This window comes from Lagopus muta, chromosome 7, assembly GCF_023343835.1.
Source record: "Lagopus muta isolate bLagMut1 chromosome 7, bLagMut1 primary, whole genome shotgun sequence".
NCBI classification, from domain to species: Eukaryota; Metazoa; Chordata; class Aves; order Galliformes; family Phasianidae; genus Lagopus; species Lagopus muta.
In genome coordinates, this window is record NC_064439.1 from 24,839,692 (window position 1) to 24,866,804 (window position 27,113).

General features: G+C 37.3%; 1 protein-coding gene across 5 annotated transcripts in view; it reads right to left on the reverse strand.

Moving 5' to 3' along the window:
- ICA1 (islet cell autoantigen 1) overlaps positions 1-27,113 on the reverse strand; it is a 70,419-nt gene that overhangs the window by 20,394 nt on the left and 22,912 nt on the right. For all 5 annotated transcript variants that reach the window (XM_048950689.1, XM_048950692.1, XM_048950690.1 and 2 more), the window contains exons 8-9: positions 6,847-6,972; positions 6,552-6,650 (exon numbers count right to left, since the gene is read on the reverse strand). In XM_048950689.1, the coding sequence (XP_048806646.1) occupies positions 6,552-6,650; positions 6,847-6,972 (225 nt within the window). The remainder of the gene's footprint in view (positions 1-6,551; positions 6,651-6,846; positions 6,973-27,113) is intronic.

Genomic DNA, 27,113 nt, shown 5'->3' on the forward strand with positions numbered 1-27,113 from the left:
CTTACACTTCTTGGATTCTGAAAAACAGACACGAGCCACCTCATCTAGATGAAGGTGCATGTTACCCTTTAACTGTATTTGTACTAGGTGCCGACTAGATTGCACCTCTTCTACTATTAAAATTGGTGGGAGTTGTTCACTTGATCCTGAGAAGACCTGAATTAAAGTTCAGAAACAAAGCAATATGCACAGAACTGCAGCACAAAGAAAGACAGCGCTGGTACTTGCAGTGAAGCATCTTAAACATCTTCACGTTGACCATACAATTCACTGCACTCAGGAGGTGATGCTGCAACGGCATGTGATGCTCTGTGACCAAGCACAGTAGCACAGAGCCCACCCCAAGAAGGATGTTATGTTTTAGAATAACAAGCAGGGCTACATAAACTGCCTTATTATGTAACTTAGAAGTTATCAGAAGTAAAATCCTTTGCATCTCCACCAATGAGAAGTTTTACTTCTTTTTTTAATGGAGAAATTGCCATCCTTCCTTAAGAAACTGTATCACGATGCTTCCTTCATTGTTAAAGAATGTTTCAGGAAATCCATTTTTAAAAGCCTGTGATCAAAGCACGGAAACAGTATATAGAAATTAAGTTCACAAGTACCTTAGGAAGGAAACAGAATGATAATACTCAGAGTCACTATTTCCTGTATTAGAAAAATAAATACAGCTCTGAAATACAGCTTTAGTTTAAATGGAAATTACAACAAAACACTGCTGAAGATCAGCAGCTGTATTTTAAAACAATAATGTAACTAATTGTTTTTATGTTTAGGCAATATTTCCATCAATTCTAACAGCAAATAATTAAATTAATATCCTTTTCCCTATCTCCCTCCACTCCACATCCTAATGCACACTATGAACTGAGGTAACTTTCTAAAATGATTAAAAACAGAGAATAAATACAAAATAAAAATGAGTACTAAAAGGTACTGTTAACTGTTTTTTGAACATGAATGCACAATAACGTGATAACTACTGTAAACATGCATACAAATGACACTGTGACATTCTATTAATTGTTTTGGGTTATGTCTGAAAAAAGGAAGGTCTCCCATCACTTAGGAAGTAAAATGATTAAACAAGTCTGTAAAGACACAGACTGAATGTGTACAAAAGGAAGCATGCTTCATTCAGCTTGGTGTATAAAACAATGCTGACTTCACTGGCTGAGAAGAAACAGATGTCTAACTTCACAAAATCCATCTGGATGCTTGTGTGAACTCGCATGGACTTTGTAAGCCATAGAAATACATGGCTAAGGGTCTCATACCTAAAATGCTTTCATTCATGCTAGCTTCATTAGTTCTCTTCTATAAAAATTGGTGAGATTGTACACGCTTGTAGAGCCACTTCACAGTCCCTCATTGTGCCTATCCTCTACAACTAAAAGTCACCCAATAATATTTTGCTAGCTCAGATTAATATCCCAGCCATCCATGGGATTTATCCACTGCCAAGTTAACTTGGATTCCAGTTAAAACATTGCTCCTACACTGACTGCCTCTCACTTACAGAACTCCTTTACCTTGACTTGGGTTTCTTTCAAGTCCAGCCAAAATGACCTGGACTGCATGCAAAACCTGTCCTTGATTTACATCACTGGAGTGCTGGCAATGCACTCAGCTTGCCTAGAGCTCCTCACAAGTGACTTGGACAACTTAGGCACTTCTGCTCCACTACAGCCTCACTTCAAGTGTTCTATGCAGTTTTGGACACCACAATATCAGAAGGACATAAAACTGTTAGAGAGCATCTAAAGGAGGGCAACAAAGATGGGGAAGGATCTAGAGGGCAAGGTGCACGAGGAGCGGCTGAAGTCCCTTGGTTTGCTCAGCGCAGAGGAGCTGAGGGGAGGCCTCATGGCAGCTGTGGCTCTCACAGAGAGCGGAGGGGCAGCACTGAGCTCTGCACTCTGTAACAGGGCCTGAGGGAGAGGCAGCTGAGGTTAAGGAAAGGGTCTGCACCAGAGGGCAGTGGGCATGGAATGGGCTGCCAAAGGTTCCCATGGTCATAGTCCGAAGTTGTGGAGTTCAAGGAGCATTTGAACAATGCTTTCAGAAACAGGGTTTGAATTTTGGGTGGCCCTGCGTGGAGCCAGGAACTGGACTTGATGGTACTGTGGGTCCCTTCCTACTTGGGATATTCTGATTCTTTGCTGGTACTGTGGGTCTCTTTCTACTTGGGATATTCTGATTCTTTGCTGTGAAAAAGAATCAAAGTAACATAGCTGAGGGAAGCTCCAGAAGAAAGGGAGACATCCCATGTCCTTGTAAGAACATACGGAGAAGCACAACACCATTGAAGAGACAAATACTTGCATCTGCTTCATTTGGAGAGAAGACTGAAAGGTGGCTTCAGAATTGCCTCACAGAGGTTCATGAAGAAGAAAAAAGCGCCTGGAGATATAAAATTATACACAGTCTTGCCTAGGGAGTAAAATCATGGTGCAGCAAATGGAAATGAAACAACAGCAAAGGTCAGCAGAACGTAACAGTACTGAAGTAGCTGCTTGGGCTTGGTTCTCCAAATCATTTAAGCAGCAGATGCAGCAGCAGTCCACTTCGCACCCCCAAAAAGGATGGACTCAGATGTAGGTCCCTTGAGTCCCTTACTAAGGCTAGTACAATTTCTTGTCTCATATGAACTCCTCAGGAGGTTTAGCAGTATAGCATAGAAACGTAAAAAATCTGATCAAATACTCATTAAATAAGGCAAATAAACAGTGACAGAAATTTGAAAAAGGCATCATTTATGAAAAGCAGCCCCTGAAATAAACTTGAATCCATTTGATATGTACTAATTTAAAGACAATGAAACTTTCAAAGTGTTACCAAAGTAGCAGCCCATCATCTTTAATATTACAGTAATGGATATTTTTACATCACGATACTTAGGTTTGTTAGCACATTAATAATAATCTTTCATCAAGGATAAAATCAACAGTTAGGAAATACAGCTGCAATAGCACAGTTGTACTACCCTCAGCATATACCCTGAAGCAAAGAAAACAAATGGGCTGCTTTTCATTAATGGGAGTTTGGCAGTCATCTCTAAAGATAATGTTTTCTTTCCAGAAACAACCCAAGAGCCACTTAAGAGTCTCTTTCCTGAGGTAAATCTAGTACACTCATACTACAATATGCAAATAGTAGTTTTCCATTAAATGCACCTTATAGTTTTTCAGTAAGACAATCTACATCTAAGTCAAATAGTAACACTGTTTCCTTAAATTCTCGTTTTAAAGCAAAACACTGACCCCTACATACATGTATGCTCAGTTTAATTCAGAAGAGGCACTTCTGAATTTAGGATGAGTAACATTAAAGTGTTCCTATCAGAACTAGAATTATAAAAGTAAAAAATGATTTGCAAGCACCAACTTCAGTATTTTCCCTTAGAAAATATCCCTTCTGAGATACAAGACAAGGAAAAAAAATTCTAAGAGACAACTCTCAATTAAACACGTAAAAATGGCCACATTAAAATGTTTCATGTACATTTTAAACAATTATATATTCCAACTGTAAGTTTTTAATGCATAAAGTGAACAGCAGATACAACATTTTCATTGAATAAACTTCTACACTAGAAGATTACTCATTAGAAACTGCACTTATTCTTGATCACCTACAGTCACTAACTATACTTCACAAGAAAAAAATAATATCACCGTCATGTTTATTGATGGAAAAGAGATCATGCAGGACACTGAACTTTGATATACAAAAGAAAATAATCCCACATTCTAGAGACCACAAGAAATAAAGAACTGATATTATAAGACAGCAACATAGTCTTATCCCCAAGCAGCTGCTTTCTGCAAGAACAGACTTCCACAAAACTGCAATATAAAACTAACCTCTGATTACCATTACATTTCAGCATATATGTAGCTGCAAAAACAGGAAATCACATATTTTCAGAGCAGGAGGCCAGTAATAAAAATAGTTATGATTCTCATTAACAAACTTAGGGCTGCACCTCAAACATACTACAGTCACTTTTATAGTTATGTTCTGTTCCGCTGAGTGCTTGTTATTGGTGCACAGATAATACGGATTTTATTTCTCCATCATAGATTCCTAACTTAATTTTAAGTTTAGAGTATGTTGAAATCTTTCACAAGATGTAGTTCAGAAGAAAACAAGCATTTAAAAGTATCTCAACCTTTACCACATGAGTATTTCATGCTCTATAGAATAGGTGCATTTTCTGTGCAGGTTTATTTCCAAGATCACTACCTATTTTGAAACAACATATGTCTTGTTGAAATAATCATGTTTATAGGTATGAAAGGGAATAATGAATAAATACACAGCAAAAATACCAGCTAGCTGCACAAGTTAGACTGGAAAGGGCTTGTTTAAAAGCAAAGAAAAAAAATCCTTAAAATTTTACACATGAAGAGATTATGAGCCAGAGCAGTCCCTCAGCATGCTACCCAGGTTCTGGCCATGTTAAGCTCAAGCTGTGAAGCAGCCATTGGTACAATGGGAGGTGACTGAGGAAACAAAGAGGTTTGGAGTTTAACTGCAGAGTCTGTAGGCAATGACTGGCAGTGTCAAGATAACTAAGCCTGTCTTCTTTTGAAGTTTGGAGGTACCTTGTGCCTAGAATTTGGAGTATGTAAGAAGGAAGAATGGAGTTAGGTTAACTTCAGAGCAACTGTGGACTTATCCTACAAGAAAGGATCCTTTAGAGACTGTCTAAGATGAAAAGCTTATGAATTTTTAAAACTGTCCAGTACAGCCTCCTTTTATTTTTGTCTTCTGGTCAGGAGAGACTGAAGTTTGAAATGTGTTTGGTTGGTTGGTTTTGATGTTTCAAGCTGCAGAAATAATTGTCTCCACAAACACTTCATAAAAACTCTACAAAACTGCTCCCTCACTGCTCACATTCTAGAAGACAACTTTAAATACAGCATGTCATGTACGGGCAGGTATGCTAGCCTGGGGTATATTAAATCTTATACCTTCAGGTGCCTCTTCTTCCAGAGATCTGGAATAGCCACAGGCTATACAGCACACTGCAGTCCAGCTTTCACTTCTACATGCCATATGCAGAAACCTACATGGATTGAGGCTATGACTTGTAATTATTTTCAAACTAGATTGTCTCTCCAAGCACACAGTGCTTCGCTCAAAGTTATTCATTCTTTGCTTTTCTGCCGGTTTGTAAGCCTTCCATCAGACCTTCTTCAAACAAATGTTATTTTTCTCCTACGTAAATAGGATCAGTCCATCACACAGTTATCATGTTGCATAAAATAATTACAGGACAAGGACATATATGAGGATAACTGGGAAATTAATGTTTCTTTTTTTTCCCCTATTCCTCTACTGAAGCTCAAATTGCAATGGGAAGAGCAACTTCTTAGGCAGAAGCAGACATGATCAGAAAAAAAACACAGTGTGAATGAGCCCTTATTTTTGGAAACCTAGCTAAACTTTGAACTCATTACTTCAGTCAGATATTGCACACGTTCCACATTCAAAAATTACAGAAGATCAGCAAATATCACCAGTCCAGGAAAACAGTAATTCGTTTAGGGAACCTGCTTTGACAGGAGGGCTGGTCTCAATGATCTCTAGAGGTCCCTTACAACCCCTACAATTCTGTCATTCTGTGATTCTGTAGTTCGTATTATCTGGTCATAGTGAGATGGCTGTGGTCAAGGGCTCTACGTCCAAGTGATGGTTGGTTATACGCTATCTTAACCAGGGGTTCATCTTGGGATTAGTGATCTTCAACATCTTCATCAACAACATCGATAGTGGGGTTGAGTGTAACCTCAATAAGTTTACAGCTGACACTTCATAAAAGAGGGATGTGATCCAGAGGGATCTGGACGTGCTCAAAAAAGTGGGCATACAAGAATTTAATGAGGTTTAACAATGCCAAGTGCAAGACCCCATCTGTAGTACTCTGTCCAAGCCTGAGGCCCACGGTACATTAAGAATATGAAGCTGTTGGAGCAGGTCCAGAGGAAGTGCACAAAGATGACTAAAGGACTGGTGCATCTCTCCTGTGAAGACAGATTGAGGGAGTTGGGATTGTTTAGCTTGGAGATGAGAAGGATTCGGGGAGATCTCACTGTGGCATTTCAGTACTTGAAGGGAGCTTACAAGCAGGAGAGGGATTGACTTTTTATATGGTCTGACAGTGATAGGACAAGGCGGAATGGCTTTAAACCAAAATAAGGGAGATTAAAATTAGATGTTAGGAAGAATTGTTTAATTTTTATTTATTTATTTATTTTTTAACTCAGAGAGTGGTGAGGCAGTATAATACGTTGCTCAAAGAGGTTATGGATTCTCCATCTCTGGATGCATTCAAGGCCAGGTTGGATGGGATCCTGGGCAGCCTTATCTAGTGGCTGGCAACCCTTGTCTATGGCAAGGGAGTTGGAACTAGATAACCTTTAAGGTTCCCTCCAACCTAATCATTCCATGATTCAACAAAACATGAATGTTTTCTATATCACTGTATGGTCTCTTATTTGTTACCAATGGGAAGACAAACGTACCTATATATTCCTTACCTTTAGCATAGTGAATTCATATGGCTGATAACCTTTGAAACTTTCATGGATAGCTGCCATTGTGTGCGAAGTTTTTTCCCAAAAATGAAGAAGTGTTGTCTGTAAGGCAGGGTAAAAATTCAGTGTACTGTTATCTTAAACATGAATCTGGTTTTTCACACAAAGTTTATATCTCCACTCCAGTATTAGTTACAGATTCTCGTATTTGAATATTGCCATGGAAACCTCTTAGAGAAACATATATTAACTGGAAATCTTTATTTGGGAGGTAATGAGTTTTGTTTTTTTTTGGTACCTGATATGTTGTTAATACATGAGAAAGAAGGTTGCATCTGCTTGCTCCCAAAAGGTCAACTTTTTGACAGACATCAGTCTTCAGTTTGTCAAAGTTGAGTTTTGCATGTCGCACTTGAGCTTGAACCTTCAAACAAAGGGAGAATTATTTATGTAGCGAGTTTTTTTCTTCATTTTTCTACCCCAACTTCATGAAAGAAGAAACAAACAGAACTTTGAAAATCAGAAATATCAGAAAATAGAAATGAGAAAACTGAACAGACTCAATTAAAATCTCAAATAGAATTATTAATATAATCCGTCCCACTGAAAATACATTATAGCAAGCTGACACGCCAAAATTAGGAATTATAAGTTTACTGCATAACACACAAGGACATCTCCATATACCTGATGTAGGAAAGCAATTATGCTGATGAACTTCAAAGTCAGTCAGAAATTTTGCTGATAATATAGCACTTCAGTAACTTTGAACTGCTACAAAAAGTTATCTTATCACAGTTCTCCTTTTAATAGAAGTGTTGCTATATTTGTTGCTATAAGGAAAGTATCAAGACCTCCTTTCATAGGAACAATTTCTGTTTGAAAGAATTTTAGTTTTACAAATTCTTCTACCACCAGTTATGCATATACAAGATATTCTGTTACGCAAGCCATACACATTTGATGACAATACTAGTATTCTCATCACGTATCATTCGGAATGCAGGATATCTCATTTTAATGACAATTTTGTGCAGAGAAATTTGTATACAACAAAATGTTTACACAATCTAGTTTTTGTCCAAGGAAATACAAAATTATCAAAAAAACAAAACAATTTTCCTATCAATCTTTCACAGTTAAAAGGTTTACCCACAAAAATGTTCACAGTAAATGAAAACCACACTGAACCTAATTTAAAGACAATTTCTTTTCTTTACAGAAAATCCTAATTCAGAGAGGAAGCCTAACAGACTTGGTTAAAACAAGATCTGACAAACTTGCGTGTTTCTGGTTTTCAGAAGTAAATCCATAATCCTGCAAGAAAGTATCTGTGGTCCTTTTGTGGTGGACACATCTCATGACACCATCTGAAATATTAGGGTCACAACACCTATCATCCTATCTCACTTGTAGTAATAGACTTCCAACCAGGCAGAAAAAACCAAAAGATCAGTGCCACAAATTCATCAGATGACCTACTCAGATGAATTGTGGCCATGTCTGTGATTGGACAACCCTTTTTCTCTGATCTCATCTGATCAACTGTGCAAATGTTACAGGGTTGTACATATTGAAGGTCTGATACATCCATAATGAAGGAGCAATCATAACTGAAAACTGATGAAAAGTGAAGAATCTCACAGGTGAGATTTTAATTCTAGTTGATGGCAATGTGTCAAATATAAAGCTATACTTTCCAATGATGCAGCTGAGATCAGAATCCTTTTTGCTCTTCAGTGTATCACAGCACTAGTTTGTTTGTGAGAGTACAGCAAGGTCAACTGTGATTTTGTATATTAACAGTCCAAATGAGCAAAGAACGTTACTCCTGGGGAATATAAGTATCTGTGTGTCAGAAATGGTGGGCCACAAGAAAAAAATATATACTAATAAATGTGATTGTTAATTTCCACAGTTGGAAGTCTGGACAGGGACTTCATACAACAAATTGGGATTCAGGTCCATCTCATGTCTCCAACTCCTGAAGAAAAAAGCCCAGAAAAGAAAAAACTTGTAAAGTTTCCAGTTACAGTCTTCCTGCAAATAGCCTTCAGGACACTTAGCAAGAAACAACATCAGCATTTTATCTTAATACGTTAATAGTGCCTCATTTAAAAGCTAGAACACTGACAGAAGGGCGATTCGTAAGTGTGGAATATTAACCTGCATGTTCGAGATATCCATACAGAAGATTCAAAATACGTAGCACAATGTTTTGATACCAAATGTCACAGATTTATTTCACCAACCAATTAAGACGTGAAAGTATGAGAATTATTCAATGAAGGATGTTTATGAGCTTTTTTAACATATTAAAAATTTAGCAGAAATACTCTCCATCGTAGAACAACTGTGCAGGACAGCCCAGAAAGAAACCCACCCCAGGGCATCATCATAACCTTTTGCCTTTTATATGTGCCCATGAGCACATTTTCAATTCAAATTATTATTAGACACCTTTCAACATCACTGGCTTCAGGAATTAGGAATAAAACCTCTATGCTGACAAAGCATAATCTACTTAAAACTGCACAAATTATTATAACAAAACTTTAGTTTTCTGCTCAAAGGGGAGTTTATGCAACATATACTGAAGTTCTCCGTCCTCTGCAATTACTTTCCAAGACAGGACAAATAGGATCACACTGTGGTTTCTGTTCCACAAATTTTATTTCATATATTTCATTTCATCCATGCACAGCATACAAAATTTATTCAAAATCCTGATCTGAGATGTGTTGGGATTTTACTGACTAAAGAGAACTGCGCTGTTTCAAAGGCAAGGTAGGCATTTTACAATGAAAGAGCTACTAGCATCTGAAGCAGTAGGTGCCAGTTAAGAGATTTATGAAATACATGAAAATCTCACCACGGTACAGCTGACATTAAAAAAAAAAAAAAACCTACTACTCTCCATCTTTTCCTTTTTGTAAGGAAAAGTAAACTGCTTTTAATTTTCCAATGCAAATATCAAAGTATAATATTTAAAAGATCAAATTCTTCAAAGAAAACACATGAGAAAAATATGAAAATAAGTGTTTTATTAATTGCTTTATAAACTAATAAGCCAGATAAAACTGAAATAATTAAAAATAAGTAAATAAATAAATAGATAATCAGTACTAAGATCCTAAATGCCGTGTGTTTGAAATTCAGACTCTGGGATGCTTGACTGTAATACAAATACAGCTTCCTAAGCTGACATTCAAACAGAAATGTCCCAGTTTTCAAGACTGCCATCATCAAAAATAAAGAAATAAATTTTTACACCCAATTAAAAAACCCTGTTCAGTATATTGCTATTAAAATTTGGATTTTTTTTTTTAAACATATTTTCAAGAAAATTGTGTGTCTCCTATGGTATTTTCACGTTACTACTTTTGGTCTAAAGTAAAACACAACATTTATTTTCAGTAGTAGCCCAATTTCAGGGACAGTTCAGCCAATAAAAAATTATCTCCAAACTAAATGCAATATATTTTTTGTCTCAGCACTCCCAGTATAGAAGCAGAAACAGATGCTTTCAGTCTCATTTGTCACCCAGCCTCTCACTTACTTGATCTGAAAAGCATGCACAGTGTGTGTACAGAGTGGAAAGCAGGGGGGGAAGTAAATCAAGAGGGAAAAATTCCTGGAATATAGCAAACCTTCCCGTTGGGAGCTCTGGGTAAACTCCACCAGCAGATGGAATCAGCACAAATCTCTGCATGAAATAAGCATAACACCTTCTGGCATACCTGATTGTTATAAAGACTACATGAAACCTAAGCACAAAATAAAATAGGCTGTATTTTCAGGACAAAGTATTTAGAGCACAGAAGAGAAAGCAAAAGGAACCTGGCTACTAGTTATCACAGAACTGTAATAACATCACCTAAGCTATGAAATTATGAAAAGGAACACCTACTGCACTTTTAAACCAACATATGCAAGCACCCCTTGTAGTTTGCTCTTAAAGTTGAGTTTGATGCCACAAGTCTGGGAATAGAAAAGCTAATGTTTTATACAAAATAATGACTGTAGCTAAACTATTCCATGTGCAACACAAAGAATTCCGAAGTCTTGCACAGTGCTAACCCCAATTTCAGCATGCTTTAGTATGTTCAACATTTTGCAGGCTTTTCTTTGACTCAACTGTTCCTTTGGGTGGGAATAGTATTTACTGCATGTATTAATCTCTGTTCCATTAACATGTAAGGATAATATGTTAAAACAATATTTAAAGAAGAGTTTGTATACTTCTGTTCATGTCCTTTAACCCTTCTTTTATGGTCTGATGAAGAACACTGATAAAAGTTACTTTTGGAAGATGACATTTATGAAGTTCAAAATGCCTAACTAGAAAGTATCACTTGGGCAGAATAACACATGCAAACAATATCTGTCACATTTTAAGCTAAGCAGATGAACATCAAACTTGTCCAAAAAATGAAGCTATTCTTGTAAAAGATGTAAAATATCCTAGAAAAAAAGGTGCATAATTAGTGCCAATGATATACTAATTAAGTTTACCATTTTGGATTTAATTACGATTGCTCCTGCTTGTGTACATATGCACTTCACTCTATTAGGCTTAAGTAAACCTAAGGTAACGTTAGCATTCCTATAAAGGACTAAATAATTACCACTGCATGTCTGTCTTACTCTTGAAAGCAACACAAGTATTGTCTGGCCCTTCTGCCTCAAAAAAGATGATAGCTTTGAAAGAATAGCCAGTTCTGTGGAATTGCTACCTATGATTCTGACTCTCCGTCAATACAGAATTACAAGCAAAGAATACCTTGACACTGCTGTTGAAAACCTGTGTGTTCTGTGTCAGAGTTGTTTCTATCTATCAGGAATACCATGAGAAAAGAAAACAGAAGTAGCTGAAAGTTAAATTAAATATTATGTTAACTGCAAATGATTGCAACTGACTCTAGAAAGATTGAGAAAACTTTCTGGTATCCTAAAGTGATAAAAAAAATATCTCTATTATAGACCTATTTGAGTTGGAAGGGACCCTTAAATATCATTTTAGCTCCCTTGCAACGAATAGGGACACCTACAGCTACATCAGGTTGCTCAGAGCCTGGTCCAGCCAGACCTTAAATATCTTCAAGGATGGGGCATCCACCACCTCTCTGTGCAACCTGTTTCGGTACTTCACTATCCGTATTGTAAACAACATTTTTTTTTTTTTCTATTCAATCTAAATCTTCTCTGTTTTACTTTGAAACCATTTCCCCTTGCCCTATCACCCTGCGAAAGGGTCTGTTCCCTTCTTCCTTATAGCTCCTGTTTAGACACTGAAAGGGTGCAATGAGGTCTCCCTGGAGTCTTCAATTCTCCAGCCTGAACAGCTCCAGCTCTCTCTCTCCTGCATGGACTTGATCAAGAAAACAAGATGGCACAAAGATTTTTCAGCTGCCTACAACTATTTTTCTAGTATATTTTAGATTTAATTGGAACCTCTAATTCACTTCACTGCTCTCACTGCAGTACATTCAGTACAGTCCTGAAACTGAACATATGTAATAAGTCAAGTGATAAAACTAGAAATCAATAAAGAAAAATTAGTTAAGCAATGCTATACCACTCTGACACAATATAGTGAAATGTAGCTTAATATGAATTAGTTTAAAGCTGCAGCATGTCATTTACTGGCACTAGGAACAACCACATTTCTCTGTCAACTAGAGCTGAATCATTGTATACAAATAAAATATCACAAAGTCTTTATTCTATGCTAGTAGAAGTTATTTCCTTTTATTTCAATATTGTTTATTTCTACCAAAACAAATGAATCGCCATGATTTCAGTGTAAGCTTTGCTCTGCTTATAGTGTCTACAAAGCTGTCTAAAGGAAAGAACTAGTAAAAAAAATAAAAAAAATCACATTATAATTGTAATGTTATGCCCCCAAACCTGACAGCTTTCATGTAAACTTTGTCACAGAAACCAGCTTCATGCTAGCTATTTTCACCATCTTCTCTGAATTTGCAATAGTATTCTTCTTACACTCAGTTTTCCTTCTCACAAAGTGGTATCTAGTGAAATGTTACCATTCACTTCTGTAATCAAAATGTGAGACAAAAATAACAGTTGTAACAGCTTTAATTTTCACAGAAGAGCAATAGCCTTTGATGATAACTCACATTTTCATCTGAGTTACTGTGTTATTCCCCTTGATTTCAATAGTAATGCTCACTGTTGTTTAACCTTTGTATTGCAACAGTTACTGAAGGTTTCAATGAGACAGAGTTCCACAGCACCAGACACTAAAAATAAATGAAAAAAATTCCAGGTCTTGTGCCAGTGTTACGCAGTCTTTAGGTAAAAGCCCCTGATAGTCAGGTGTCTAAAATGGGACTGTGCTGGGAAAAGAAGCCCTTCCTGGATACCCACAGGGTGATTCCTGCTCTGGGCATAGTGGAATTTGCCCCACTAGAATGTTACAGCCCTTCTTATACCTTCTCTTGATTTAAGAGCATGGTTCTCTTAAGCCTTCACTGCAACATACACATAAGCACCTGTGCAACGCACACACTCAGGTCTAACATCAACATCCATCAGCTAAAAAGCATTAGAGCTGCCAGGGGATGTCTGGAGTAACACATTCAAGCAAGCTTTAGCATTCAGCTATGCTTCTGATCTGAGAATCAGGAGCACTTGAAAGACTTGTTGTTTTTTTTTCTGCTTCTGCTGATTTGTAATAAAAATAAGCATATCCCATTTAGTAAGAAGATAAAAATGAACTTAAATTACTACTTAACATTTCAGGCTTTTTTGCATGCTTTGTATCATTTCTCATGGGTAAGGCCATAGTATTTTAAACTTCCTTTTCTATTCTCCTTCTGACCCCCTCTGAAGAGACAATAAAGATGCTATAGAAAGGAGAATATTTGTGTAAGGAAGGCAAGGAATGTATCATATGAGAGAACTGCATTTCACACAGACACATGATAGCTTTGATACAGTATACAGGTCTAGATTCATGTATAGCATGCAATTGATAATACAGTGTAGTTTCTCAGCCACATGAAACTAACACAAATAAGCAAACACATTCTGTATTGCACTCTGACCAGCCTCTCTGCTGCTACACTATTCTACAGAAGCAGGGTCTTGATTACTTTTTCAGAAGTGGAATCTCTGTGGGCTTTCTAGGAAAGCATTCATAGCTAGTTGCCATTCATTTGGCTAGAGATCAACAGATCAACTTTGCAAAATCTTACTGCTGCACTCGCTCTAAGGCATACCTTCCAATAAGATATGCTAGGTGCAACTAGTCAGATGTTGCTACTTGAGATCTTAGTGGATGAAGATCACACAAACAATTGACTCTAGAGTTTCATTCATGTTACCCTAAAAACTGCCCATTTCTCTCCACTGAAGCTTTAAAAGCCATGCAGAAGCTTTTGAAGATTAGTTTACATGCAGACGCTACAGCAGACATCGGGAGGCAGATGCAAGGAGCCCTAAACAAAATAATGTTTGGGAAAAACCCAACTTCCTTTTTAGCTAATAACCGTAACTATTAAAATATATGCTTATTTGATATTTGAATTCATTCACACATAAGCTTTCAAGCATTGAATCTTGATAAATTATCGAAGAGGTGATCGAAGAATTTCAGTAACTTAAATACCATGGTCAAGCCAACTCTCCCTCTTGCCTTTGATACATGAGAATGATCGACCTAGAAACACCTTATCTAAGGTAATTTCCCCTAGTCCTCAAATTACCTCTAACACTTCTTAATTCTCCCTCTCCTTGCCTCCAGTTTTTCAAGCCAGAGGCATGGACTGCCCATGTATCAGTTTCCTAGAGAGTCCTCATGCTGGCTGACTAAGTGAATTCTTCCCAAAAGATCTTGACAAGAACAGTCGCAGCTATCTTACAAACACAGTTGCAGAGCTGCAATTAGCAACTGGCTGCCTGAGAGCGGAAAATAATAATATCCAAAAGAGCTGAAATTATGATTAAACATACAAAAGAGCTCCTAAATCCAGGATTCCAAACAGATTCTATCATGTTGCTACTATCTGCAGTGAATGGAGATGAAACCATTGCACTCAAGATACAAACATATGCCAGACAAACCACTGCTTTGATTCTGATCTCTTTTTTAACTAAAGCAAAGTTGCCTATGCAACTTTGTCCTAGTTTCTAGGCCTTTTTTTTTTTTTTTTTTTTTTTTTTTTAAATCCTGTCAGCACTTTGGGTCAAGTGCCTGCCTTTTCTTCCTGTTTTGAAATCCATGTCACCAGGTCAGCTTTGCCTGCAACACGTTCTTCTATGGTAGGCTACCTGGGTCAAGGACAACATCATGGCAAAAAGCAAAACACTTAAAGAACTTTCCTGTGTTGTTGTTTAGTTGATTGGTTTTGTTTGTTTGTTCCTTTAGCAGTAACATAAAAAAAAATATATATATATATATTTTAAATATATTTAAAAATATATATTTTATGTAATTATGTATTATGTAAAATACTTAATATATATTAAATATATACTAAATATATTTAAATATATAAGATGTTGTTAGGAACATTGCCATTTTTAAATCCCAACAGAGGATTTTTTTTTTTTTTTTTTTTTTTTTTTTTTTTTAAGATATTATACAAACATTATATTTACAAAGCAGCCTGACCGAGGACATGAGTTTTCACTTTTGTGGATTTTATTCAGTGGAATATGAAATTTGCTCTTTGCATCACATTTTTATCTCATTTCCCTCTAAAGTTTTTCAGTGCTCAGACTGTAAAACTTTTATGGCTTTGAATCTGTCGGTTCACAAGCCGTGTAAGTGCAGCCTGGCAGTAATGACTAAGCCATAGTCAAAACTGCTTACTCCATAACCACTGACAGTCAGCAGATGTGAGCAACTCTCTGACCCTTGCAAGGATATAAAGTTATGGCTGGCTTGAATATTCTTCCTTTTTCCCTGAAAAAACCCAAAGGCTGGTTGTACCATCTTCTGATATATTCCATGATGGCTATCGCAGAAATTGAATACTGCTAATTAGCCTTCCCTCTCTGGTTTACACAAACACTGACACAAAGAACTTATTTCTCTCGTGCTTTTTCTACCACCTCACTTCCTTCCCAGCTCTGTAATTACTCCTGCTGTTGCACATTGTATCTTTTCCAACTCTCTTATGTCTCTTTAGGTATGTGGAAAAACAAGAACCTCATCACACATTACGCATGTGGTTCTATGAATATTATCCAGTAGCATGAAGAATTGTTTTTCCCTATTCTATTTTTCTTATACCCAGACTCAAGTTGGATCTGCAAAATTATATCAGTTCAGCCATTGCACTGAGGAAAAAAGTTACGTTACTCTAAAAGAAAAAGTCAGAAGAGCACAAATGTATGATCAAAGATGTAAATAAGCTACTGTAAAAGGAATGAAAGATTTTTCAGTCTGGAAAAAAGAGCTGAATAAGGGGTGTATTAGGAAGCCATCAGACAACACACAGACACAGGAAAAAGCTGTGCTTTGGCCACAAGGACCAGAGAACATTATATTAAACCAGCATATTAAACTCAACACAAGAACAGCAGAGCTTTAAATAATATCTGTCAGTTGAGAAACCCGCTATGTTTTATGATGTCTCCACTGGTCAGATGGAAATCACAGAATCATAGAGTCACCTCCAAGGTTGGAAAAGATCACCAAGATCATCCAAGTCCAACTGTCCGTCTCTCACCAATATTTCTCACTAAACCACGTCCCTCAGTGCCACACCTACACATTTCTAGAACGCCTCCAGGGATGGCAACTCCACCACCTCCCTGGGTAGCCTGTGCCAGCACTTGACCAATCTTTTGGAGAACAATTTTCTCCTAACATTCAACCTGAACCTCCCCTTGTGCAACTTGAGGCCATTTCCTCTCATCCTATTTCTATTTACATGGGAGAAGAGGACAACTCCCACCTCACCTCAGATAGTTGTAAAGAGGAATAAGGTCACCCTGGGCACCTTCTCCAGACTGAACAATCTCAGTCACTCCTCAATAAGACTTGTGCTCCACATCCTCACCAGCTTTGTTACTCTTCTCTGAACATTCCCCAGGACCTCAGAGTCTTTCTAGTAGTGAGGGGCACCACGTACTTGCTCTATGCAAGGTCCTGGTTGCTACTGTTGGTTGCAGATGATGGACAGATGGTGGGACTTCTGCTTGAGCTAATATACCCATCCTGAAGAATCAGGTAACACTGAGGTGTGTGTGTAGGTCAGGGTGGGATTGTAAACAAGGTGCTGGATCAATGCCTTATCTGAAAGCTGTGCTGCAAAGGCAGTACAGATATTTTCCAAGCATTTTTCCTAAAAGACAGCAGTCTTTCTCATTTCACTGACACTTGTGCAACAGCAGGCTTTTTGGAATCAAAATTCAAAAACATGTTGAATTTTCTAACTTAAAAAGTGTTCTCAATTGTGTTAAAAAGTGTTTTCAATTGCCAGGGTATATTCACACACTGCCCATGCCCAATCATGCCTAAGTAAGGGAAAGCATTTAGAAATACTCCCTAAATTGTAACTGTAGGACAAGAAGTAAGCTTTGAATTCACATAAATTCATTTGAGGAAGAGATGGGAGTAATTTTCAGACACTGATGATTTTTACAGTCATGGTTGCAGTACAGACAAAAGCCCAGATCTCAGTGCCTTACTTTCACAAAATTTTGTACCTCCCCACACTGAAATCTACAGATATCTTAAGATCTGGGATTTCAACTTTGAAAGCAGCATGTCATAACATACAGGATCCACCTGGACAGATCTAGCTTAGCTTCCAGCATCCATTGCCCAAGCACGTAGACAACACTCTTCAAGTTCTAGAGGGTTGTCTGCCAAATGAAACTTTAACTCATTATATTTAAGAGGGGAGTGGTGCACCAAGCAGTAATATTGTCTGTGTAAATCCTCAGGAAAAAGATAGAAGCAGAATTTTTATTTTGTATTGAACTTTTACTTTGCATTTGTGAAAATTGGTAGAGCAGCCCTCCTACTAGGTTAGATATTCTGATCAGAACTAGCTAAACATAGCCTGAACTCATACACCAAAAATCTTCCATCAATTCAGTCAATGAGGTATTCTGTTTCAAGACATCTCAAGAGTGTAGACTTTTTCTCTCACCTGTTTAACTTTCTGAGTTCAATCTGAGGCTTCTTCCTCCCTACTATTAATAATATTATTATAATAATACTATTAATAGTATGCTAGTACAAAAACCTAAATCCAAACACATCTTTGCAGCGGCAAAATTTTATTATATCCAAATCAAATATCTTCAAGACATGAAAACGATCTCTGGCGAGCAACATTGCTCTTTGTGTTAAATAACTTTATGAACAACTGCCCTGCAGCAATGAATACACTTTCCACTCTTAAAAAATATTTTAGTCCCTTCAGAGGGAAAACAAACAAACAAAAACAGACTGAAAGGTACAGCCAAACAGCAACAGAAAAAGTCTGATTTTTTTTTAAACTAAGGAATTATGGAGATCTCCCATTTCCTTCCCAATTTCTTCCCCTCCAGCATGGCCCAACACAGGGAGACAATAACATGCCAGCTGAGGACAGCAGCCTCTGCTGAGTCCTTGCCACTCATCCAGCAGCTGGATGCAGCCTTGACCAACGTTATATTTCTCAGCACAATCCAGTGAGTGCAACAAGCCAAAAGCCAGACAACAAAAATATTTAGCTTTGAGCCTTACAAGAGTTTTTTTTGTTTGTTTTTTTGTTTGTTTGTTTTTAAACAAACAGAGGAGCACAGTGCAATTCCACAGTAGGAATCCATCTGCTCAAACAGCTATCAGTTCATTGCAATAAAGCACACAACACAAGGAGAAACTAACATGCTAGTTTTGAGAAAAATAGCTATAAAATACAGGATGCAACTGACTCTCAGGCATGACAGCTGAGTCACTCCAACCATAATTTCCTTTAAAGTGGAGAAGGGTTTGTTAAATTTAAGAACCAAGAATTGGCAACAATACCATATCTTCCATTCTTCAGAACCTCACTCCAATTCATTACAGAAACCATGATCACAGCACAACAACCATATGCTGAAAATTAGGCAAAGCAAAAAAGAAGATTGTCACACCATCTTAGCAGGACTCAGGCCTCCAAGACCACAAATCTAGAGATGTATCCAGCATTACTTTTCCATCAGATTAACTACATAGTTTTTAAAAATGATTTTGAATTAAACAAAAGCTAAACAAGTTCACAGAAGACTTACTTCAATTAAGAGCTGTTTACTTCAATCGAACCTGTGAAGAAAACACTTTTAAGCTAAGTTCATATATGATATTGTCAGTACAAAGTGAATGCTTGCATTGAGCTTTGCACGGGCTGAACTAAATTTAGGCACCATCTTTTGAAAAGCTGCGTATCTGTAAGGTCATCCCTGTTCTCAGGAAAAGGGCTGTAAGTACTACTGACTTTTCCTTTCCAAAAAATCACCCCCCATTTTTCAAATGCACAGCTCTGTGCTCTGTTACCCACCACCTTCAATTGCAATGGAAAGGTATCTCACAGTACTTTGATACATTTTTATAGTTTGGATCAACATGCAAGTTATTTTTAAAAGAGAACAAATAGTAAATGACAACGTAAAGGAAGGGAGGGCAATAACAACCTCACATCTAATCTGACTAACAGAAGGTCTGCATTTCCTACTTCAAGCAGCCTAAGTACATGCCTGAGCTTTCTACTGGTGACAAGTTTCAGTATTAGTCAAACTCAGGATGCATGCTATACCAGGCTGGAAGGCAAAAAATGTATTGATGCTAATGCAGCCCTTGAAACAATGACATGCACAGAAAAAAGTTACCAATGATTTGCCAAGTCCGCTGACTATGAAACTCCTAAATTGCATGCAAGACAACATCCACCTGCATAGCATTACTTCAGACTTTTGGGATAGATCTTTATGATATGACACCAACTGCAGTTTTAATAGTAAGCACACATCTGTAAGTCTACAGTTAAGAGTAATTACCACAATAGCATGCTTGGACACATACTATTCTTAACTGGAAAAAGGTGCACATTTTTGCACAAGAACATATATCCTCTTTAGGGAGGAGGTTGATTCTGGTATATCATATCCTCAAATGACTGACAAAATCCAACAGCACAAATGTCTATAACTCGATACAGTCTGAAAACAGACTTTTTTTGTAACTATAATGCAAGTCTGCAAGATGCCAAAAATGACTATTCAGATTTGTAGCACAAAGCAGGCCAACTAAAACAGATGACAAAAGCAAATAAATAAGCTTCCAGGTATGGAAGATCTTCATCAGCTCTAAACCACAGGTAACCTGGACTTAGCATTAAATGTGCTGAGAATCACTCTTAGTTCTTCACAAGTCAACTGTGTTAATTATATTGCACAATCTGAAAGCAAAGCAAGGTTGGTACACATGGAGCAGGGAGGTGCTGGCAAGTGTAGAACAATTAGACAGTTAGCTCTTGCAGGAGATATAGACAGGTAATTACTGCTTTTGAAAGCTGCTGAAAGGCCAGTTAGAGGGGTAATGTAAAGAAAATTGTAACAGCACAAAACTAAACTCTCTACTATGTCTATTTCATTCACCTAGTAATTACATAGCTCAGCTTCTATCTCATTTATTGAAGGTATGTTAAATCCTTTAGGTGCAACATCACAGACAACTGCATTTATATTTTTCATTCCCTTGCATCAAAATCAAATTCTTCAGGGCCTGAACAAGACTATTACTTGACTCGGAGGTGCTTCTGAGCAGGTGGATGGGTAAACTGAGTCATCTGGAATTAGGCAAAGGGATGTTAAAAACTCACGTTTAAGGGCAGTAACATTTTCCCCAGTTAGAGCATCAAAAAATACTAGTTGGCTGCAAGGTCCTTTTGCAACCCTTCCTGTGAAGGGTTGTGATGTACTTGTGATCGGTGAACGCATAATGTACTGGGAAATGCCACTGACACACTAAGCAAATATTAGCAGTATGACACCAATACCCCCAGAAATATACTTGTACCATCAACATGATAACCAGGTTGCCTTTAATATTTAGTGCCTAGGTGCTCTCACTGTCCTGAGCACAAAGCCATCCCATCTACAGTGCTAATGCAGGAAGAAAAGTCATGCAGTTGAGTTTCAGATTTTGCTTTCTATTTAACATTTTTCTGCATAGGCAATAGAATGATAACCACTAATAATCACAAGTCATTTACAATACAGTGTGTCTGTTGTACTGTTGTTGGTCCGGAGATCAACACAATTTTGTATAAATACCCAGCTGTATTTACATGAACTGACAGTGTTGTTAAGTAGAAAAATAAATTATGATTTATAAGTTACATAGTTGATGTTTAATACATCATTTTATTGAAAACATCTTCCCCAAAATAATTTTATTCTTTCCTGACACAAATTAAGAAAGATTAGAGTTATCATAAAACATTATCATAAAAAATCCCTACGTTATCTTCTACGTTGCACTTCAGACTTCACATTGTGCTATCACAGAAAAAACATCAGAAATTTAAGCAGGGCTTAGGTAGAATATCCCCTAAAAAAAAGTTGAAATGACACATCACATCAGACATTTCCCTGGTTAGCATGGCTCCTGTTTAGAGGTTTTTTTTTGTTTGGTTTTGTTTTTTTAAAAATCAATTTGGTTCTATGAAGAGAAGGAGAAAAATCAAACATAGTATCTTAGAGAAGATTCAGAGCCTATGTAGCACATAACTGAACAGCAAAAGGCCTTATGAAGTAAAAGCAAATGGACTACATTATGTATGTGCCCAGGCATTTTAGGAAAGTATAAGAATGAATTCCTGGGCAGTAGTGACCAAAAAACTTCTTTCTCTTGTGTAAACAAAGTTTTCCCCAACAGCTGTATTCCCCTTCCTGTTTATTCTTCTCTCCTGCAGAATTATCTCAATTCAGTCACATCTGTACTTCATTTATTTTTAAAAAATATTTCTTTAGCTACCTCCTAGCTTTTCAGATTATTAAGGCTGAGGGAATTTTCCAAATCTCATTTCTCCTTTTACAACCTATCTTGTTTACATTTTTACACTTCATTTGGGCTCTGAATTCAAATAATGTTCCACATGGGGTAGGGCTTTACCCACACAGATCAGTTTGCAGGATTAGAGTTTTCAAGTGACCACTTGAAATTGCCTAGGCAATTATCATTTCTTCTTGATTTTAAGACCAAAACACAGCAGGATAATTAAGTGAAAACAGCATTTGGTTGCTCCTGTCTTCCTTTTTATTAAATTTCATTATTACCTTTAATGCTTACACATTCCACAATTATTAGATTTTAAAAATCTGTTGAAGCCTAAAGTTTGCCACATCATATTTGAGAACACCTTTCTAACATTGGGGTTCATGACGATAACCATTACATTAAAGATTAACTTAACACTATTATTGTGTTAAATCACTTAACTTTTTTTAATTTGCTTTATTCTGATGAAGTACTACACGTTCTTCTAATGATACGAACAGCGGTTTTAACCTATTTTGTCTTGAGCTACAAGGATGAAATTGCACCACAATATAAACCACGTCCACTTTTTTTTTTTTTTTTTGCATTTTAACTAGGTTGCACATAACAAGATCACTAAAATATGTCCAACACTTCATTGCATTTTTATTTATTTATTTATTTTTTACAGCCATTTTGCTGGGTCTCATGTGACTCTTTTTAAAAATAATTGAGTGGATGATGAACCGCCTCTCAAGGGCAAGCATCAGCCTCTGGAAGCAACTCTATCCTACAAGCAATACATCTGAAGATGATGTAATCTGTTCCAAAAAGCTTGCTTCTATTTTTAAATAGCATCCTTTTATTATGCTTTTAAAAGGGCAACTGTATCACAAATTGTTACTTTGCATTTAACCTAGTAACAATCATCAGTGATATTCCGTATACATGAAATAGCTTCAGAAAATCATTGAGTTTTTTCTCATTGTCTAACAAAATCCTTACAATTAGTACTTGAAATGGTAATTTAAATTTATAAGATTATAAAATACACTGTGAAAAACTTTAGCTTAAGGTCAATTTGTCATAAAAAGGTGATTTTCTTAAAACCGATTTAAAATGCTTAAGTATTTTGTATGTAAAGTACATTTTGGTTTGGGTTTCTGCAATTAATGCTACTGAATTTGACACTGAAGAACGTGGAAAAAGCTTTACATCAGAAACAGCACAAAAAGATGTTCTCAGCACTGAAACTTCATCTGACTTTACAAGGAGAGACAGTGATGACAGATGATCAAAAAATCATTTTTTACAGAGAGCACTTTCAGTGTGTTCTACTTTCGATTGACAGGATTTCTAAATAAATCATTAAATTTAACACTCCCAGCAACATACAATTCTATACTAAAGAAGTATTAATTATGTTCTTTCTGTCCCAACAAGAAAGAAACAAAGCGTTTGGGTGAGACACTAGGAAAAACTTCTCTGAAAGAATGGGCACATGCTGCCCAAGGAGGTGGTGGAGTCACCATCCCTGGAGTTGTTCAAGAAACATGTTGGTGTGGTACTAAGGAACATGGCTTAATGGGCAACATCAGCCACAGGTGGATGGTTGGTTTAGATGATCTTGGAGATCTCTTCCAACCTTAATTATTCTATGATTCTGATTTCCTTGACGGCAATAAGCATGCCACAAGAAGTAAAGGATGTGAATGCTGTTATCTCTGTCATCACTTTGCTACACTGAGATATAGATCTCTGAATGCTAAGTGATGATGTCTCACTAATTTTAGAGTGCAGCAAATATTACTGGGTATCCCAGAATTTCACTTCATATCTTCTGATGATTAACAGCAACCCAAATCAGCAAACGGATCAGCAAGAGTGATAAAGATGGACTACCAAAGTGATAGAACCTACCTTTTCACATTTCTATTAGGCATGATGAAATTTTTCAGTATTTTTCACATAGTTGTGCCACAAATATCTCATATCTAATTATGGTCTACTAAAACTACTTATAGGTCCTTCTCCAGGGAACAACAATCATCATCTACTATACCACATGCAAACACTTACATTTTTGGCACCTAAGGGCAAAAAAAAAGCTTTAAGTTTTGCAACAGTTATCTTAAGAAGTTACTGTGGAAGTATCACTGAAAAAGAAACAGAAACAGCTGCTATCTAAAACATTATTCTTTTTTTAAACCAAAGTTGATAAACAGTAAATACCATAGCTGGCTCCAAAGATGAATCATTTACAGTGCTATTTGTAACTATGGCAGCTAAAAGTGTTGATGTACAATCAATGAACATACAGATGATATAGTATATTTGAAAGCTTAGCTTATGTAATTATTATACTAGAGCAGAAAAAGACACTCACCCTATCCTGGGCTCACATAGGAAACTCCAGTGGAGTTGATCTCCAGAATAGATCCTTCCCAATGGCAGTCAGCTCTTAAATGGGTCTAGGAGAGGTGCAGCCAGGTTCCACCCCTTCCTGCAGCACAGGTGAATTGCCTGTGCTCCTGTGGCTTGACTCAGTGCTCACCTCAGGTGATCAATCAGAGGTTCAGGCCGTGATTCAGCAGCCTCATCCAACTGATTACACCACTCTGACTGCAAATGCCAAAAGACATTTTTCTTTGGGATGCTGGTATACTTTGCTACTTGGAAAAACAAAACACTTTCCAGCTTAATATCATCTGCAGAAGTAATTAACTTTAGCACATTTTCTTTCAGTTGACTTGTAAATAATTAAACTAGAACACCATGAAAATCCACAAAACTTTTAAGACTATCACCCTCAACTGAATTTCATTTACTAGATGAGCAAAATCACTTGGAAAATGTATTACAAAAGCACATGTCATGGTAGGAAAACAGACTAATTGATTTTCAACATATTTTCTAGCTTTATTTTCTATGAGTTTGTTTAGTGTTCCTCAACCAACAGTCTCAGCTCTTAAGTGCACTTACTATTTAATGCAAGTTTAAATTCATTTTCTCAGTAAGCACTTTTGAACAATCCAGATTTATTATATGCAATGTATTTTTTCTACTACTTTCATAATTTGAATAGAACCACAAAATAACAAAATTCTGTAAAGCTATTTACAAACTTGTGTTGTTCACTATTCCTCATTTTGTTACTCTCTAAATGCCTACAGATTTTCTTTTCATTATTTTACCACAAACTGAAATTATTTTTACAAGGATGTGAACTGTCAAATTCATTCTTGTTTCAAAAGATCAGTACCATATTAGTTGTCTTTTATCCTTTCCTTAGATTTTTTCCACTTCCTCAGCACTTCAGGAGATTTAAGTTTAACAGACAATTAAAAAAATAATCCTTAAGCACATTTCCACAGTGCCTCCAGTCTTGCAGGGCTGTTTGCAGCTCTGGTGTTAAAGGAGGATTGGAATACGGAGAGCTAGAGATGATGCTGTAACATGGGACAGCCCCTTCAGCTTCACACAAGCCAAACTGCTCTCACACCAGGCTGAGCTGATAGGCAGGGAGGCAGTAGAAGAACAAAGACGTAGGGGTGTCAACAGCCTCCAAAGCCTTCCTGTAAAGCTGTGGCAGATGCATCTTATCCAGACTTGCTAGGGTTTTACAATATATACATTCTGATGTTTCCCTTTTGACCTTTTGATCAATGAATTTATTTAGATTCTCATTCTTCCCCAGGCATCCATACAAGCTTTAACTTCTTTCCTAAAAGACATCCAGCAGAGAACTTGTGCTGATCAGCTACTCCCTGCATGAGTATATTTATAAGAACAACAGTCTAAATGATTGTTATGTCTTCTTCTTGAGTTTTCCTTTTTCTTACTGCTTTCCCTTTCTCTTGCCAGACTTATGTTTAAAATGCCACTTAAGGACAATCATTTTGTTTCAAGTATATATAGAGTCCTACTACTATGAAGAACTTGAGATGAACTGCCCCCAGTTCATCTCACAGTTCAGCTGCAAGCTTGCAAGTTCCTCACAACTGCAAAGTAACAGTCAGACATTAAGGGACTTATAATTTTTAAGATCCTTAGGGAAAGTGGGAATGTACTGACACTTTTCTTCCATGGTAGGATGTATTCCAGCTCTTCAGCACACTAAAGTAGACTCTACCCTGCAATGCTGCACCTCGAACTATCTCATCTCCCTGAACAAGGAGGCCCAGCATACTCCGTACTACTTGTCCCCATGGTTCCCACAAACATGCTGATCAAGAAACTACTCCTCTTCCAGACAGTACTCCAATCTAATATATAATGCTTTACAGAGATATATCACTGCTATCTCAGTACCATAGGGCTTGCACTGTATTTCAAGCGGATGAATCTCACAGCATTCACAAAGCTCTGCAGCAAACACCCCATGCACTGCTTATTTGCAGTTTCAACCTCATCTCCCTCCCACTGTTTGGTTCATACAGAAGCAGAGATCCTTGCAAAGCAGAGGGGACTATGCAACAAGGAGAAATTGAGCCATCAGCAGTTTACAGATTGTGTTTCCACCCCTGGGGCAAACAGTTCCAGGTATACTGAACCATGACAGAGCCCCAGCCTCCACATACCCAGTTCTCAGTACACTGCTACACCACAGCTTGCCTGAGGCATCCCAGTACTTACAAAGCTCTGTGCATTTACAAAGCCACTTCAGCTTTGGCTTGAACCTCAGAACAAAGGGAAGCAAAGAGCAGAAAGAGGATGAAACAAAAACCCATATATACAGTAATGATTAATTTGTTCTACCAATGTAGTATTATATATATCTTGCCATCTAAACGATTTTTCATATAATTAAAGTTCAGCATGAGAATTTTTTCAAATTTTTATTTTTTAACCTGTTCCAGGAGATACTGTAATGTCTAGTTTATACAGTGTGAAATAAACATTCTTATCAAAACATCTAAGATAGCTTAGCTAAGTAAAATTGAACCAAACAGCCTCTTCTGTGTTCCTTATAGGCAGAAAACTCATGGAAAATCTTTATATTTTCAGAGCTACAGTGAGGAGATTCAGGGACCACCATTGGGCTATTTGGTCTGTAATCTTACAGTATCACAGCAGAGCTCACACTGCAGGGTGCAGTCAACAGACAGATAGAACAGCCAAGACTTAACAAACTCACAATCCTAATCAATGGTGGTAAATTTGGTGAATGAATATTATCTCAATGAAGTTACTTTAAATATCACAGTACTGCATAGCAAAGCACTGGTAGGGAACCTGCTTTGGCAGGGGGGTTGGACTCGATGATCTCTGGAGGTCCCTTCCAACCCCTACAATTCTGTGATTCTGTGAAACTGGGGATGAAAGACCACTATATTTATAGCTGTGCTTTAGTATCCATGAATCACAGAGTCATAGAATGGCCTGCGTTGAAAAGGACCAGAATGATCATCTACTTTCAACCCGCTGCTATGTGCAGGGTTGCCAACCAGCAGACCAGGCTGCCCAGAGCCACATCCAGCCTGGCCTTGGATGCCTCCAGGGACTGGGGCTTCCACAGCCTCCTTGGGCAACCTGTTCAGTGTGTCACCACATCCTGAGTGAAAACCTTCCTCCTA